Below are 14,870 nucleotides of genomic sequence, written 5' to 3'. Positions count from 1 at the left end.
TCCCGTGTGCCCAAGACTGACGCTCCCTGCCTCCTGGAGCGAAATTTGGGAGTGAGACCACAGCGCCCACCCCACACCCTTGCCTGCCCCCAGAGGGGCTGCAGGACCACGCTACTCCGAGTTCCAAAGACCAGCGTCTCCTCCTGGGGGAGATCCCCGGGAGCCCTGGTGGGGGGTGCGTTCTGTCTCAGGGCTGTGCAGACCCCTCGAGGGTGGCCTCAGAGGGCTCATTGCTGAGGCCTGCTCGCTGCCACCCCTGTGGTGTGGCTGCCTCAAGCCGGGGGAGTTTGTGAAATCGGTTCTCTCGGGTGGAATCCAGAACTCTGGGGGTGCTGCGTGACCCCCTGGAAAGCCATGGGGTGCCTGACAGAGGGTCCCAGACTTGGCCGGGGGCCTGCCCCTTGGGGGCTTCCCAGATAGGTGCCGGGAAGCGGGGGCCGCCCTGAACAGAGTTGGAACAGACCCTGAACAGAACCTTGAGAGGGTCCTTGGCTCTGACCGGCTCATTGGCACCAAGTTTCCACGCATTCGAAGGGCTGGGGTGAGGGCCGTCCATGCTGAGGGCTCGCCTGGGAGCCCAGCCATCACGCAGTGGGGTCACGGCCATGAGCCCCAGACCCGCCGCCCCCGTGCCCAGCCAGCCCCACCTGCAGGTCGGGCGCCACGTGGCCCCGGAGCCTCCTGCTCCATGGGGTCTGATGGTGGCTGGGCGTCACCGAGGTGTCAGTGTGAATATCTGTGTCACTCGCAGGTCTCTGAGCCCCCGGTTTCCATAAGAAAAACAGACGACCCTCCCTCCCAGCACCCCACGTCTTCAGAGAAGGACAAACAGTCAGGCTGGCTTCGGACCCTGCCCAGCTCCTCCAGCAAGGTTCTGCAGGGGTCAGGGAGGGTGGGCGGGGCCCCCAGCGCCCTTTCCTTGCTCGCCTCTGACTCCTGCACCTCTCCCTATAGGGCCTGGGCTGTGTTCACCCGCGCCAGCGCCTCTCCGCCTTCCGACCCTGGTCCCCTGCCGTTTCTTCGAGTGACAAAGAGCTCTCCCCACACCTCCCAGCCCTGATTCGAGACAGGTAAGGGCCCACTGTGCTCAGCAGCCAGCCGTCACCGCAGCCCAGCGTCGGTGGCGGACAGCCCCCTCCTGAGCTCCACAGCCGGCATTCTCCAACCCCCCGGGGCTGACGTGGTCCTGAGTGTCGATGCACGTCTTGGGGGCGGTGCCGCCGCTCCCGGGGCTCTCCTCTGAGTGCCACGTAGACAGGCACCAGGTGTGACCTGACTGCCTCTCACGAGCTGCTGTGGCTGTGTGGCAGGGACTCACCTCGTGTCCGAGTTGCTCTGGGCGTCTGGGTGCCTGGCATGAGGGCGGCTTTGAGGCTCCATGCCCAGACCCCCTTAACTGCCTGGCATGGGAAGTGTTGGCTTTTGATGGGTGTGAGCTGATCTTGAACTCTCTGGGATGCTAGGGTTTGGCTGGGGCCCATTTTGGACATGGTGGCCAACGCCCGTGTCCACTTCCCCGGGCAGCGGCTCACATCTCCTCTCCACCTCCCACACTGAGCAGTGGCATGCTGGCCCCCTGGGGTGGGTGTGGGTCGCACCTGTAGCCCCGATGCTTGTCTGCCCCCACAGCTTTTACTCCTATAAGAGTTTTGAGACCGGCGTGGCCCCAAACGTGGCCCTGGCCCCACCCGCCCAGCAGAAGGTCGTGAACAGCCCGCCATGTGCCACTGTCGTTTCCCGGGGCCCCGAGCCCCCTGCCACCTGCGTCCAGCCTCGGAAGCGGAAACTCGCAGCAGACCCCCCCGGGGCCACAGAGACGCCGGCGCCTGCAGTCGCCCCGGAGGAGGACAGGGACTCCGAGGCCGAGGTGGAGGTGGAGAGCAGAGAGGAGTGTACGTGGGAGCCGCTGGCTGGCCCTTCCCGGGGAGGGGGCGTGGCCTGCGCTCAGCTGTAACCTGCACCTGCTTCTGTTCCCACAGTCACCTCCTCCCTGTCTTCGCTCTCCTCTCCATCCTTCACCTCGTCCAGCTCTGCCAAGGATCTGAGCTCCCCGGGGGTGCACGCCCCGTCCGCCCCGTCCACAGCCCCAGACACTGCAGCCCCCGCTGATGCCCCAAGTGGGGGGCTGGAGGCGGAGCTGGAGCACCTGCGTCAAGCCCTGGAGGGTGGCCTGGACACCAAGGAGGCCAAAGAGAAGTTCCTGCATGAGGTGGTGAAGATGCGCGTGAAACAGGAGGAGAAGCTGAGCGCTGCCCTACAGGCCAAGCGCAGCCTCCACCAGGTGAGCCCTGAGCCCCGGGCCGGAACTGTCTGTGCCTTTGTCACGGTGGACGTGTGGTCATCAGGGAGCCCGAGGCAGCTCCGCACTCCAGTGACACGCACAGGCTGGTTTGGCCTGTCGTCTGCGGGAAGTGGCTTTGAGGGTTGGTCCCTAAAGGTCTGGGCTCTAGGAGGTGGCGCCTCAGGCCTCCGGCAGCAGGTGTGCAGGTGACGCGGTCCCCAGGAGCCTGGCTTGGGGAGGAGAGGCACCAGGCATGTGCACGCACACTTGCACACACTGTTCGGTGCACACGCTGGATTTCAGATGGTTCCACAGAAGTCGCTGCTCTCTTTTGAAGAGGGGGCTTGAGGCTTGAGTGGGTCTGCACCTGCCAGCACCCTCTGCTCACACCGAGCAGAGCCGACAGGGACCATCTGTGGGACCCTGAGCTTAGCCGGTGCCCCCAACACTACCTCTGCGCATCTTCGCTCGCTCGTGCCTTTTCTGACAAGTGGGAACAGCTGAGCGTTCCCAGCGCCTGGGCACAGGCGGGGCCTTCACACCAGCTTTGCTGAGTTCACACCTCTGCTGGTGTCTGGCGGCTCGGGGACAGCCTCACGCGTGGGCTGCTAGCACAACACAGCCCTGTGGTCCTGAGAGCCCGGGCGTCGGGCGCCTCCCTGAGTTTCAGGCAGCAGACTCGGGACCCCCCCCTCCCCGCCCATCCTGGTTCTGGCTGGAGGTGTGACTTCCCACGTGCTTATTTATAAGCACGTTTGCAGGGGGTGAGTCACTGACAGCCAGCTGGAGAAGCACCCAGGGGCTCGTCTCCATTGCACGATGCTGCCTGCTGTTGGGGCTGAACAGACTCCTGCTGGAAGGACATCCCCAGGAGCCAGGCTCAAGGGGAGGTGGCGGTGGGGTCCCCGGCATCCTGAGTACGGCAGCCTCCCAGCAGGCCTCTGGCCCAGAGTGCGCTGCAGAGGAGTCCCAGTGTGGGACGCTTCGCAGTGTCGTGGGCGCCCAGCAGCCTCTGGAGCAGTGTGGGGGGGTGGGGGCGGGGGGGTTGGCCGGCTTGCCGCAGGACCCCCCTGCCTGCGAGGGGTGCGGCAGGCAGGGCAGTGACCCCGAGCCTGCCGCCACAGGAGCTGGAGTTCCTGCGAGTGGCCAAGAAGGAGAAGCTGCGGGAAGCCACGGAGGCGAAGCGCAACCTGCGGAAGGAGATCGAACGCCTGCGCGCGGAGAACGAGAAGAAGATGAAAGAGGCCAACGAGGCCCGACTGCGCCTGAGGCGGGAGCTGGAGCAGGCGCGGCAGGGCCGGCTGTGTGACAAGGGCTGTGAGGCCGGCCGCCTGCGCGCCAAGTACTCGGCCCAGGTATGCAGGGCGGGCGGGCGGTGCTGGGGTCTCCAGACGTCTGCTCAGCTGTCCGGCCAGCCAGTGTCCTGGGACACTGGGCAGTGGGCTCAGCAGCCCCTCCTCTGGCCTGATGCCCCAGGGGCCGGGCCCGGGCAGTGGGAGGCCCCTGTCGGGCTCCAGGAGACTGGCTGGTGGCGGGAGCTGGGCGGGGGGAGGCGGGGCTGCTGATGCCTGCGGCCCCTTTCAGATCGAGGACCTGCAGGTGAAGCTGCAGCACGCGGAGGCCGACCGCGAGCAGCTGCGTGCGGACCTGCTGCGGGAGCGCGAGGCCCGGGAGCACCTGGAGAAGGTGGTGAAGGAGCTGCAGGAGCAGCTGTGGCCGCGGCCCCGCCCCGAGGCCGCGGGCGGCAGCGGCGAGAGCGCGACGGAGCTGGAGCCCTAGCGGACCCACTGCGTGCTGTCCGGCGGCCCGGATGCTGCGGGGCAGGGCGGCGGGCGCGCTGCGGCTCTGCGTGGGGGCGTCCCCCTTCTTCCCGGCCATATAGCACAACGTCTTACCGTGCCTACAACCAAGCGAGTGTTCACAACCACATGCTTTTGGAATCCACTGCGAAATTTTCTACTGGCCAAGTTCGAGTGAGCAAGCTGGCTCCCCACCTGTAGCTGGAAACAGGGCCAGCTCGGTGGCTGTGGCTGGCCTCTGCTCGCTGGAACGTTCTAACATTTACACTTTTGTTATAAGCTATTTAAAACCAGTAAGAAGACTTGATACTGAGAAAAAATCAACACGTTTTTTAATGACTAACTTTTGAAAGCCCCGCCAACACGCCACGCCGTTCACGGACCAGTGAGGGAGCCGGGGCGGCTACTGCCCCGCCCTGCGAAGCCATCACAGCGCGTCCACGGCCACAGAGGACAGGAAGGGCTTTTCTCCAGAGTCTCTATTTTTTCAGCGACAAAGACCCAGTTCTCCCATGCTGCCGCCCGTGAGAGCGAGGAGAGGGCGCCCTGAGCTGCCACTGCCGCCTTACGCCCGCCGCCCTGTCCCCACCGGCAGGTGCCCCCAGACACCGCTGGGGCGGCACCTGCGGGAGGGGACCGGAGGCCGTCCCTGCCGCCTGACCGGGCGCCCCCCCCTCGGCGGGGCGGACATCACCCTTCCTTCCTGGGACTGAGGCTGCAGTGTCGGGACGAAACAGCATTATTTCACCTTTTCTCTTCGTTTGTTTGTTCATTTAAACGTATACTAGAACTGCACTTTGTCAAACACCTTCCCTCTTTATTCCCGTGAACTGAGGCTTTTACTTTCAAGTGTGGAGACCGACTCCAGAGCAGGTCGCCTCCCGAGAGCTCGAGCTCGGGACCCCTGGTGCTTGTCCCACAGGGCGTCGAGGGAGGCGGAAGCTGGACTCGGGGGAGCTCTGTGCCTTCCAGCATCCTGTACAGCGAACCGACTCGTCTCTTCGCCCCCGACACCCGTCCTCAGTAGCGATCGAGTCTGCCACTGTCGAAAATAAGTTCCTTGCATTTATTCCAAATAATCTCGTTTACGCTCAGCTGTTTATGCAAATTGTATATGGTTTCTTACGCCCAAGCTCGAAAGTGATTTCCCGGTAGACCAGAGGCACTGCCCCCGAGAGCGGCGGTGTTTGTTCACACGAGGAAGACCACACCGGAGTTCCGGCCCGACTCCGTCCTTGTGCCGCGGCGGCCATGCGCAGGCTGGGCCGGAGACGTGGGTGCTGACGCCGCTGCGGGGTTTCGTCCTTGGTTTACTGGGGGCCCGGGTGCTGCTGGACCCCTTCTGAAGTGCAGTGCAGAAGGGACACCACGTAGACGCAGCGTGGGTTTGGGTGGTGTTTTCTCTGGCTTTGTTTTTCTTTTGCAGTTACCAGCTCTGTGTGCATGGAGTCGAAGCCTCTGCACACGCACACCCCTCGATGGGCATTATTACCGCGTCGTGTGAAGGGTCGGTTGTTGGGCACCTGCCCAAATGCCACGTCGGCCTCATTTCTCCAGAGTTGTGTTTTTTTCAGCCATTTTTCGAGGGAAACTAAATGGTTTCGTTGGAGCAAAGCTTTACCTGTGTCGGTGTGCTTCTGCGCGGCCTGTCTGGGAGCGGCAGGGAGACCGTGGCCGCCGGGCACCCCCGTTGCTCCTGAGTTTTCAGGCTGCAGGGGGATGGACTTTTCTGACTTGGGCTCGAGGGCGCTGCCTGTTCTCTGGTCCTCGCACCCCTGCCCGGCTTTGTCCAGAACACCGGGAGGAGCTGAGCAGGCAGCCTGTCTCCCAGAGTGAGGGGGACGAGGCCGGGCAGGCCCGGCCCTCCCAGGCCTGCGGGGCGGGAGTCGGGCACAGTGGGCTCCCTTCACCAGCAGGTCGACCTTCCCAGGCAGCTGCCAGTCCCTGGGTGAGGCCGGCGGCGGGGGTGCCCGCCACCCCCACCCTACAAACACAGTGGCCTCTGGCCGGGTGGGTCTCCCGCGCTCTGTGCGCCACTCAGCAGCTTTCTCCGAGAAGAGGAGGGGCCTGTGGGCCCTCGGCGCCCATGCGGGTCCAGTCGCTCGTGCTCCCACCGGAGGGGACCTCACGGGGTGACACAGCAGCAATAACACCGCGGAGCAGCCCGCTCGCGCCTGGTGCTCCACGTCCGGTCAGCGCAGGCCGGTGACGGGCCTCCCTGTAAATAGTCCTGTCACACCCGGTAGCGCGCCTGTACCCAGGGCCCAGAAACCCTCCCTCCCCAGTTGTCGTCTTGTTTTCTGGGCGGTCCTCACCGGACACACTCCTCTGCCGGAAGGGGCAGGCGGCCCTGCCTGGGGCCGAGCGGCCCGGCCGCCCAGCCGCCGAGCTCGCCCCCGCAGGCTCCCTGGGAAGCTGGTTCTGGATTCCAGGCGGGAGTCACAAACGACCTTTTTTCGATTAAGGAGAAAAACACAGCTCCACCTTTGTGTCCGCCAGGAGTGCCCGCATCGCCGCCCCCCCCTCTGCTGCTGCTAATGACAATATGATGACTTACTCTACTATCCGAGAACTATTTTTATGTAATTAATGTATGCGCTCTTGTTTATAAATGCCTGATTTAAAAAGAAAAAGCTTGGCATGTTTATCCATCTCGCTGTGTACCCGCCGTCCCTCCCTGCCCCTTCCCCCACCGTGACAACGTGCCGTGAGTCCACCCCACCCTCTGGGCCCCGGGCCGGGGCTGGGGCTGGGGCTGGCCCGTGCCCCCGCCCACCTCCAGTGCTGTGGCCTCTCCTCGTGCTGTGGGTGTCATTGGAGGCCCGGCCACCCTGGGTTACCTTGCCTGGCCCAGCCTCGTGGGGCCTGTGAGGCCCGGGCGCCCGCAGAGCCAGCCCATGTCTCTGTGGGGAGGCGGTGTCAGACCTGGGGCGCCATGTCACCTGAGGGAGACCCTGAGGGAGAAGCTGAGGTGCCTGCCTGCCTCTGGGAGGCTTCCCCAGACCCTGCTGCCCCCCCTGCCCCGTGCAGCCACTCACTGGTCCCCTGGGGAGGCTGGCGGTCGGCCTGGCCCAGGCCCACTCCTGGGTCCCTGTCTCCTGTAGCCTTGGGAGACCCCCCCGACCTGGGCCCAGAAGTGCACAGACCACCCCACCCCCCCAGTGGTCCCCAGGTGCAGGCAGCTTTCCCCAGCTGGCCTGAAAGATTTGTGTCACAGTGGGGCTCTCCGGGGTTGGGGAGACCGCCAGCACCCCAGTCACCAGGCCTCCAGGCCTGCTGTACCGCCCGCGCCAAGGCCCTGGACCTGGGCTCCCGGTAGCTGCCGGGGTCTGAGGCGGGCTGGGTGGGTAAATGGCCCTGCAGCACCAAGGCATGGACGGCAAACCCTCCACAGCGGGGCACGGCTGTCCCTCAGCCCAGGTGTCCACCTGACCCTGGCCCTCTATCCCTGAGCTGTTTGGCCAGAATGAGGGCTTTGTGGGACACCTGGGCTCTGGCCTCTCTGTAGGGCACCCGGTGCCCCCTGCCACCCTCCTGGCTCCCAGCCCCTCACCGTGTGGGGTTCCAAACCAATCCCAGGCCCCTTTCAGAGAATTGAAGGGTCAGGCCATGGGGCAGGGAGGCCAGGGTGGGCAGGCAGATCTGCATGGGCAACTCTGGAGTCCGGGATGGGGGGCTTGCCCCGGCCTGGGGTGGCTGGCCCTGCGGGGGGCCGTGGGCAGGTGCCTGGCCACCCCAGGCTTCATTTGGGAAATAAAGCGTTAAAAAGGCTCTGGGCACCCCCCACCTGGAACAGACAGGATGGGAGTCCCCTGATGTCGGACCCGCCCCCACACCATTCTGAGGGGCTCGGGGAGCAGTCAGCGTCAGGGAACCACCCCCGGTGTGCCTCTGGGACAGAGACGGACCTCCCGCTGCCACCTGGGGGCAGCCTGGGCTCCCTCTCCTCCCTCACTGGTGCCTGGCAGGGCGGTGCTCCTAGAAGGCTGTTGGGGTCCCTAGTCAGTCCCCACCCCCCACCCCCAGCTTTCACTTCTGCCTGTCACCAGCAGCCTCGCCAGCCTCACCATCCCCACCCTCCGCTCAGCCAGGTCTGCCTGTCTCCTCCCTCTCCCGGCCTCGGCTGCCCTTCCAGTCCAACAGCCCCAACCCCCACCCTGGGCCACACTCTGGCCCCAGGGACCCCACCCTCCACCCTGTGGTCAGGGGCTGACTCGCAAGCAGAGAACTCGGGTCCTTATCTGGGGTGGTGGGTGCCAGGCACACCCTCCTGGAAAGAGGAAGCCGCCTACCCACTCGCAGCAGCTGCACAGCTCGAGCCCGGCCGGAGCCACCCTCGATGTGGCCCTCAGCCTCCGCCCCACCCTTGGCCCCCTGTCGCCCCCAATGCACCCTCCCCCTCACTTCTCCCTGCCTGTCACAGGGCCACCTGTTCTTGCTGGCCAGGAGGAGACAGGCCAGAGGGCCTGCGGGCAGGCCTGGGCCAGACCTGGGGCTCAGTAAGAGTGCCAGGCTCTGCCTGACAGGTCTCCAGCCCTGCCCGGACTTGGGTGACCTGGGTGACCGTTGCCTGCAGAGAGGACAGGACCCTGTAGGGGAAATGGGGGCTGGCCCACCGCTCTAGCCTGTCCCTGAGGACAGTCTGTTCCCTCACTCGAGGGTGGGGTGGGTTCTTGCCCTGCTGGCCCTGTAGGATGTGAAACCAGGGGCTTGGGTGGGACCCTGTCCCCCCCCCACAGGTGCCCACTGCACTCTTGGGGGGGCAGTTCCACACCCTCCTGCCCGCCCTGCCCATGCCAGGCCCCAGAAGGGTGGGAACAGAACTTTGGGGGCATGGATGCCCGCCAGCCCCTGCCCCCCCCCCCGGATGACGTGAACCCTGCAGGCGCCACACACAGCCATCTGCACCCAGGCGTGTGCCAGGGGCTGGGGGCCTTGGGGGCTGAGACTCCCTGCCCTGGAGCAGGTGGCCCCACTGCGGGGGGCGGACAGGCAGGTGGGGCTGGCCCAGCTTGTCCTTGGAGCGTCCTGTGCTGGGATGGCGTCCGGTGCACAGGGTGGGGCCTTCCCGTGGCACACCGGCCTGGCAGCACTCACGGGCAGGAAGCTTGGCCCCGGCTCTCTCTCAGATCTCTCCTGCTGCCACAGAGGTCTGTTCCAGAAACCTCCAGGGACGGGGTACCTTGTGCAGGGGACAGCTTGGGGCTCGGGTCCCCATCCCCACGATCCCCTGATCAGAGGACACGTGTGTGGGGTTGCTGGAGTCCAGCTCCAGACCCAGGCCTGCACGGCGACCCTGGAGCCCAGCGTAATTCCCTTGGCCTGGAGTCTCGGCCCTGGGGACAGGTCCAGAGTGGTGGGGCTTCATCCTGGTCCCATGTCCCCTGGGAGGCTGTGGACTGGCCCTGGCACCAACATGCTGACGCGCATGAGAAACCCAGGTCGGCTTGCACAGAAGCCTGCGAGCATAGGTGTACCGTCCCCTGCCTCTGCCCTCCCCTGCTCCCCCACCCTCTCCATGACATCCTCCTGTCCCCTCCTCCCTGCCACAGGTCCCCCTCCCTTGCACGCAGAACTCTCTGGCCCCTCCTGCCAGTTGGCCCTGGCCAGGCTCCTTGGGGACGGGGACAAAGGAGCCCCAGCTCCCTGGCCAGCCCACCCCACAGGTCCTCCGGGCTCCACCCCCCATCTCAGCAGGGCCCGCAGGCCCACAGCAGGGGTGGGAGTGGGTGGCGGCACCATCCAAGACCCCATACGGAAGGCTGTACTTCATACCCTCCAAAGCCAAACCTGTCAGGCTCTGGCCAGGCGGGCACAGCGGGGTGACAGGGTGGGCCGGGCCTGGCACAAGGGCCTGGGAGGTGGTCAGGCGCTGCTCCTGTGCCCAAGTTCACACTCTGGTCTGTGTCAACAGGCACAGCTGCCGGCCCATGAGCATGAGAGGGCAGCACATTCGGGGCAGGAGCTGAGCAGGGTCCACACCCTCACCCTGCCCAGTGAGCGGGTGCAGGGACAGGGGCTCTGATGGACAGGAGGGAGGGGCCGAACCACGAGAGCCAGGAGGGGGCTCAGAAGGTCGGGGGCGGGGGCTGGCAGGAGGGGGCGGGCAGCCCAGGCACGGCCAGGCGAAGCCCCACCAAGGCAGACAAATGTCCTTCCCCACTCTGCTTTGGCACTGGGGGCTGCAGGGGGCTGCAGGGGACTGCACAGGGCGAGCTCCCACGGATCCCTGCCCTGCCCTCCGAGGGGCCTTGACCAGGTGGGCATGGGGCGTACCCCTGACCTCCTGTTTCTAGGTAGGAAGTCCCAGAAAGGGCCCTGCGGGTTTGGGGAGGAGGCTCCCTGCCCCGGAGTCTGGGCCTAGGTGGGCTGGGAGGGGCCGCTTCCAGAGGCCCTGGAAGAGAAGGGCTGTGGTGGGTGTGGCCAGCTGCTTCCCAGGCAGGAGGGCAGTGAGTAGCTCGCAGGGACAGGCCTGAGTGTTGGCCACCCGGACCCAGCTGGTTGGGGCTCCTCTGCTGTGCCCGGCCGACCTGGACCCAGTCTTCACAAGACTCCCTGGTGCTCTCCCCCCGGGCGTCTCCTCAGCAGGGAACCTGCCCCCGCCCCATCCTGCATACCCGTGCTTGGGGCTGGCAGTGGGCAAGGATGCCCAGAGCAGAGGCTCCGTGAGGCCCTGCCTGCCTCGCCCCCCCCCCCCGCCCCCCCGATCTCCGGGCGAAGGGCGGGGGCAGCCAGCCTCCAGGGAGTCACAGTGCTGGTTCGAAAACTTTCCAAATTCCTGCTCCTTCCGGCTTGGCTACAAGCCGGGCCAGGGCAGGAGAGGGCGTTTGGCCCCTTGCGGGCCCCGCAGGCCCGAGGGACCTCCCGGCAGCGCTTCTTTGGGGACCCTGAGCCCCTGTGCTACCCAGGACAGCGGAGCCCACACGCGTGCCCATGGGCTCGGGGCTGGCGCCTGAGTCTAGGGGAGAATGGGCGTCGCCGGGCGGTGAGTCACCGGACGCGGCCCTGCCCTCCGTGGGGGGCAGGGCAGCCCCTCTTCCCACGTCCGCCTCCGGGACCGCGGACCAGCCCGGCGAGTGGGGAGAGTCCCTCGAGGGGGGCTGGAGAGTCGTGTAGCTGCCGCCCTCGCTGCGCCCCTCGGAAAGCACGACTCAGCCTCACACCCCCGCCGCCCAGTTTCAGTTCCCCGCCCGCGCCAGGCCTCGGCCGTGGGGCTCCGTCCGAACACCCAGTCGCCCAGACCTCGACGGCCGGGCCCGCGGCTTCCGGCCGGGTAGCCTTAAGGGCCTGGGGCCGCCCCTCCGAGAGGGCCTGCCGCGCCCCACCGGGCCTCGGGTTCCACGCCTGCGCGGGCCGGACTAACAGCCACCTCCCCCGCGCGGGGCGGGGCCAGGGGACAGGGAGGGACCAGCCCGGGCTCCGGGACGGCGCCGCGGGGACCCAGCGCTGGGCACTCCGGAGGGAAGGGGGCACCTGAGCGCGGTGACCCCTTCTCACCGGGGTGCGGGCTGTGGGGCGGGGGACCCTGCAGTCAGGGCAGGGCCTGGGGAGCGCGTGGAGCTGGAGGCCCCGCCCCAGCCCTGCCGGTGGCTGGGCTCCGGGGGTCCCAGAGCTCTCCGAGAGCTTGCCCCTGTGGGCGGCGGGCACTGACGTGTCCAGATGTTCCTAGTCCGAGCGCCCCGATGCCTGGGATGGGGGGCCCGGTGCAATGCTCTGCGGCAGCAGAGGCGAGAACTGCAACTCTCGGCGATCGCGGGAAGGAGCGCGCGTCCCCAAGGCTCAGAAGGAGGCCTCGATCGGATCCTCTCTTCCCAGAACGTTCCCACTTGGCCTGTTTGGGTGCCCTTTATCTGGGGTCCTGCCCCCGTTTTATGCCATTGCCCGAGAAAAGCTCCAACCTCTAAGACCCTGGTCCCCGCTGCTCCCTGAGCCCTGGGAAGCCCGTTCCTGCTGGTGTCAAATAGCGCCCCCACGCCCAGATCCCTGCCAGGTTCCACGGGTGGCGCTGGGCCCAGCCCCTTCCTAGGGGCCCTCTTGTCCAGGTCGCCCTGGGCTCAGATCCAAGCCCAGTGGCTCCGAGGCCTCCAGGCCTCCTTGGGAACTCCAGGCCGGGAGCGGGAATGGGGGACGGCCCTTTGCGGCCACCGTGATCCCCAGCTGCTCTCTCTGAGCCCCATGGCCCTCCATCCCCCCCGTCTAGCTCCTGGGGATGCCAGCGGGTCCCTGTCTGGAAAGTGGGGTGGGGCCCTTGTAGGACGCAGCCACTGGAGACCCCAAGGCCACAGAATGCCTGGTGCCGCTGCTCTTCCTGTGCAGATGTCCTCCTCCAGGCCGTCCTCCGGGTGGTACCCCCTTCTCCCCCATTCACTGCTAGTGCCCACCCCCACCCTTGAGAACCCAGTGGCCCCACCACAGCCCACCTCCAAGTTTGGCCCTGCCTTGCCTCTGGCTCCTCCTGTGGGGCCCAGGCCTTCCCCACACCCCAACCACGCCCCAATCCCAGCCCCGGCTGCCTGGCTGCCTCCCTTCTGCTCTCTGGCTCTCCAGCAGGTGCTTTCCTGGGGCCCCAGCCAGGGCATCTGCCCGCAGCCTCCTGCCCGCAGCCTCCTGCCCTCCTCCCTGCTGGGGTCTTTGAGAGGCGCTCACGGAACCTTTGCAGCCGGGATGAGACACACCCTCAGGGCCAGGGCCCTGGGCCTGGCGCTCCGTCCCGGTGCCGCCGTGGCCTTTGGCCGGCACCTGTGCATGTGCTGGCCAAGGAGGGCTGAGGGTGTGTGGCACAACTCTCGTGCCCCTTCCCAGGCCACCCAGGAGCGGGGCCCACCAGCTGGGCTCCACCCCGCTCACCAGGCTCTGGAGTGTTTGTAGGGGCCCCTGTCCTGGTGTCTGGCTCTGCTTATAAGGTGGGGAGACAGCTCTCTGAGCCCCTGGGAGGAGTTCCAGGGAGGAGGGAGGTCCGGAGTTTGGGGAGTGTCGCTGTCTCGGGGCCACATGGGTGAGAGGGGCTGGCCTGGTGGCTGAGTCCCGCACACCTGGCAGGTGCTGTCCGGCTGGACGATGACAGTCCTGCTTCTCATCTCCATTGGCATGGCAGTGGGGAGGCCTGCCCACTCCCTCAGACCCGGGGCCTTGAGCCAGGAGCTGCAGCGTGGCTCACTGCCTGGCCCCTTGGCTCCGTGGCTGCTCCCAAGCTGGCCGAGGGACTGCAGCAGTACTGGGCCCGGGGCTTCGGGCCCCTGGGCTCCTCAGGGCCAATGGGATAGGGGCCCAGAGCAGCCCCTCCCCACCAGCTCGCCACCCCCCTCCGCTCCCAAGGTCCCCTGCGCCTGCCCAGGCTGGGTCTCTTCCATCGGAGACGGGGCAGGGACAAGAAGGGGCAGCCCTGGCGGCTGTGCCCGTGCCCGGTGCTGAGAGCCGTCAGCCCTGCAGCGGTCTTCCTGGACGGAACAGGCCTGGCCACCCGCCCCGACACCCCCAGGACTGAGGGCAGCCCAGCAGTGAGCAGTCGGCCACAGGAACCGGTCTGACGGGCTGGTCACCAGGACAGCCTCCAGGAAGCCCTGCCTGGGGGCTGCGCCACACAGCTGGCCTTCCCAGCCGCCTGGCACTGAGACCAGGCGGCCCACCCAGGCTGCGGGGAAGGGGGCCTCCGGGTGGCCTGTCCTGGGTGACCCGCCTGCCGGGAGGGGCTGCCTGTGCCAGGCAGGCTGGTGGGAGGTGGCCCAGACAGACAGGGCTCTGTGTGGTGCTGACCACAGGGTGGCCGCTGGGCAGTCTGGGAGGCCGTGCTCACCAAGGCCCTGGCCCTGCTGGGAGGGGGGCTGGGTGGAGGGCAGGTGGGCCGGCCTCGCTGTCGTCTTGTGTGTCTGTCTCTCCGGCACGCAGACTCCGCGTGAGGGGTTGGGGTGTCTCTCATCTGGGCAGCGCCTGCCAGGGGCTCCACGTGTGGCAGGGGCGCGGTGGGAACCTGCTGAGTGGACTGTCCCCTGGGCCGCCAGGACCAGTGGCCCCCTTCAGAGGTCAGGGAGCAGGGGGAGGCGCACAGGGAGCCAGGGCCGGGGCCTGGAGCCCCTCCCGAGCCTCCTCGGGGCTCGGTCGGTAGCTTCCCGTTGTGGAAGCTTTGCGGGGGTGGGGGCGGGGCAGCCTGATGCTGCCCCCTCTACCAGCCACTGCCCACTGGCCCCTCCTCAGCAGGCGGGGAGGGTGGCTTTGGGGCCTCAGGACCCGCCCGCCCTTCTGGTTCCCAGAGACTCCAGGAAGCCTGCCTTCCATCTGCAGGCCACAGGTGGACGTAGCATCACCGGGCAGGCCTGCTGGAGCCCCTGCCTGGCCTGGGAGGAGGGGTGGCCCCGAGCTGCCTGCCGCCCCCAGGCTCAGTGATCAAGACAAGGTCATCCCCTTCCCGGCCATGTAGCCCCACCTACCAGATGGGGGTGGGTGGGCAGGAGCCACAACAGGCCTCTGCCCTTCTGCCTGGCCCCTGGCCCAGGCTCTGGGCCACCCCTCACCCGTGAAGGGCCCTCTGCGACTGGTCACTGTGCCTCACCATTGTACCCCAGAGGCTGGCGGGACCAGAGGGCTGGACTTGTGCTCTGAGCCTTCTGGGGCCTCAGGGGCAGCCGCTGGCCAGGGGCTGAGCCCTGCTGCCTCTTGGTGGCAGTGGACCCGGAAGCCAGGCTGGGGGGACCACTTGGTCCTGTGGAGAGCCTGGGGCCACGCTGGGGAGCGCTGTGTGCCGACCGGGCCAGGGCCTGGCCCCGAGCCACCGGCTACTCTGGCTCCTCCTGTCT

The 14,870-nt window shown here is 67.1% G+C and overlaps 1 protein-coding gene across 1 annotated transcript in view; it reads left to right on the top strand.

The window, feature by feature from the left end:
• SKI (SKI proto-oncogene) overlaps nt 1–6,714 on the top strand; it is a 49,843-nt gene extending 43,129 nt beyond the window's left edge. The window contains exons 2-7 of the mRNA XM_037062158.1: nt 752–871; nt 955–1,070; nt 1,630–1,892; nt 1,980–2,281; nt 3,406–3,636; nt 3,866–6,714. Coding sequence (XP_036918053.1) covers nt 752–871; nt 955–1,070; nt 1,630–1,892; nt 1,980–2,281; nt 3,406–3,636; nt 3,866–4,060 — 1,227 coding nt within the window. The 3' untranslated portion in view covers nt 4,061–6,714. The remainder of the gene's footprint in view (nt 1–751; nt 872–954; nt 1,071–1,629; nt 1,893–1,979; nt 2,282–3,405; nt 3,637–3,865) is intronic.
• The last annotated feature ends 8,156 nt before the right edge of the window (nt 6,715–14,870 follow it).

Source organism: Sturnira hondurensis, unplaced genomic scaffold, assembly GCF_014824575.4.
Source record: "Sturnira hondurensis isolate 20B ecotype Veracruz unplaced genomic scaffold, ASM1482457v3 Scaffold0013931, whole genome shotgun sequence".
NCBI lineage: Eukaryota > Metazoa > Chordata > Mammalia > Chiroptera > Phyllostomidae > Sturnira > Sturnira hondurensis.
Note: the sequence above shows the minus strand (reverse complement) of the source record. Positions and strands in the feature narration are given on the sequence as shown.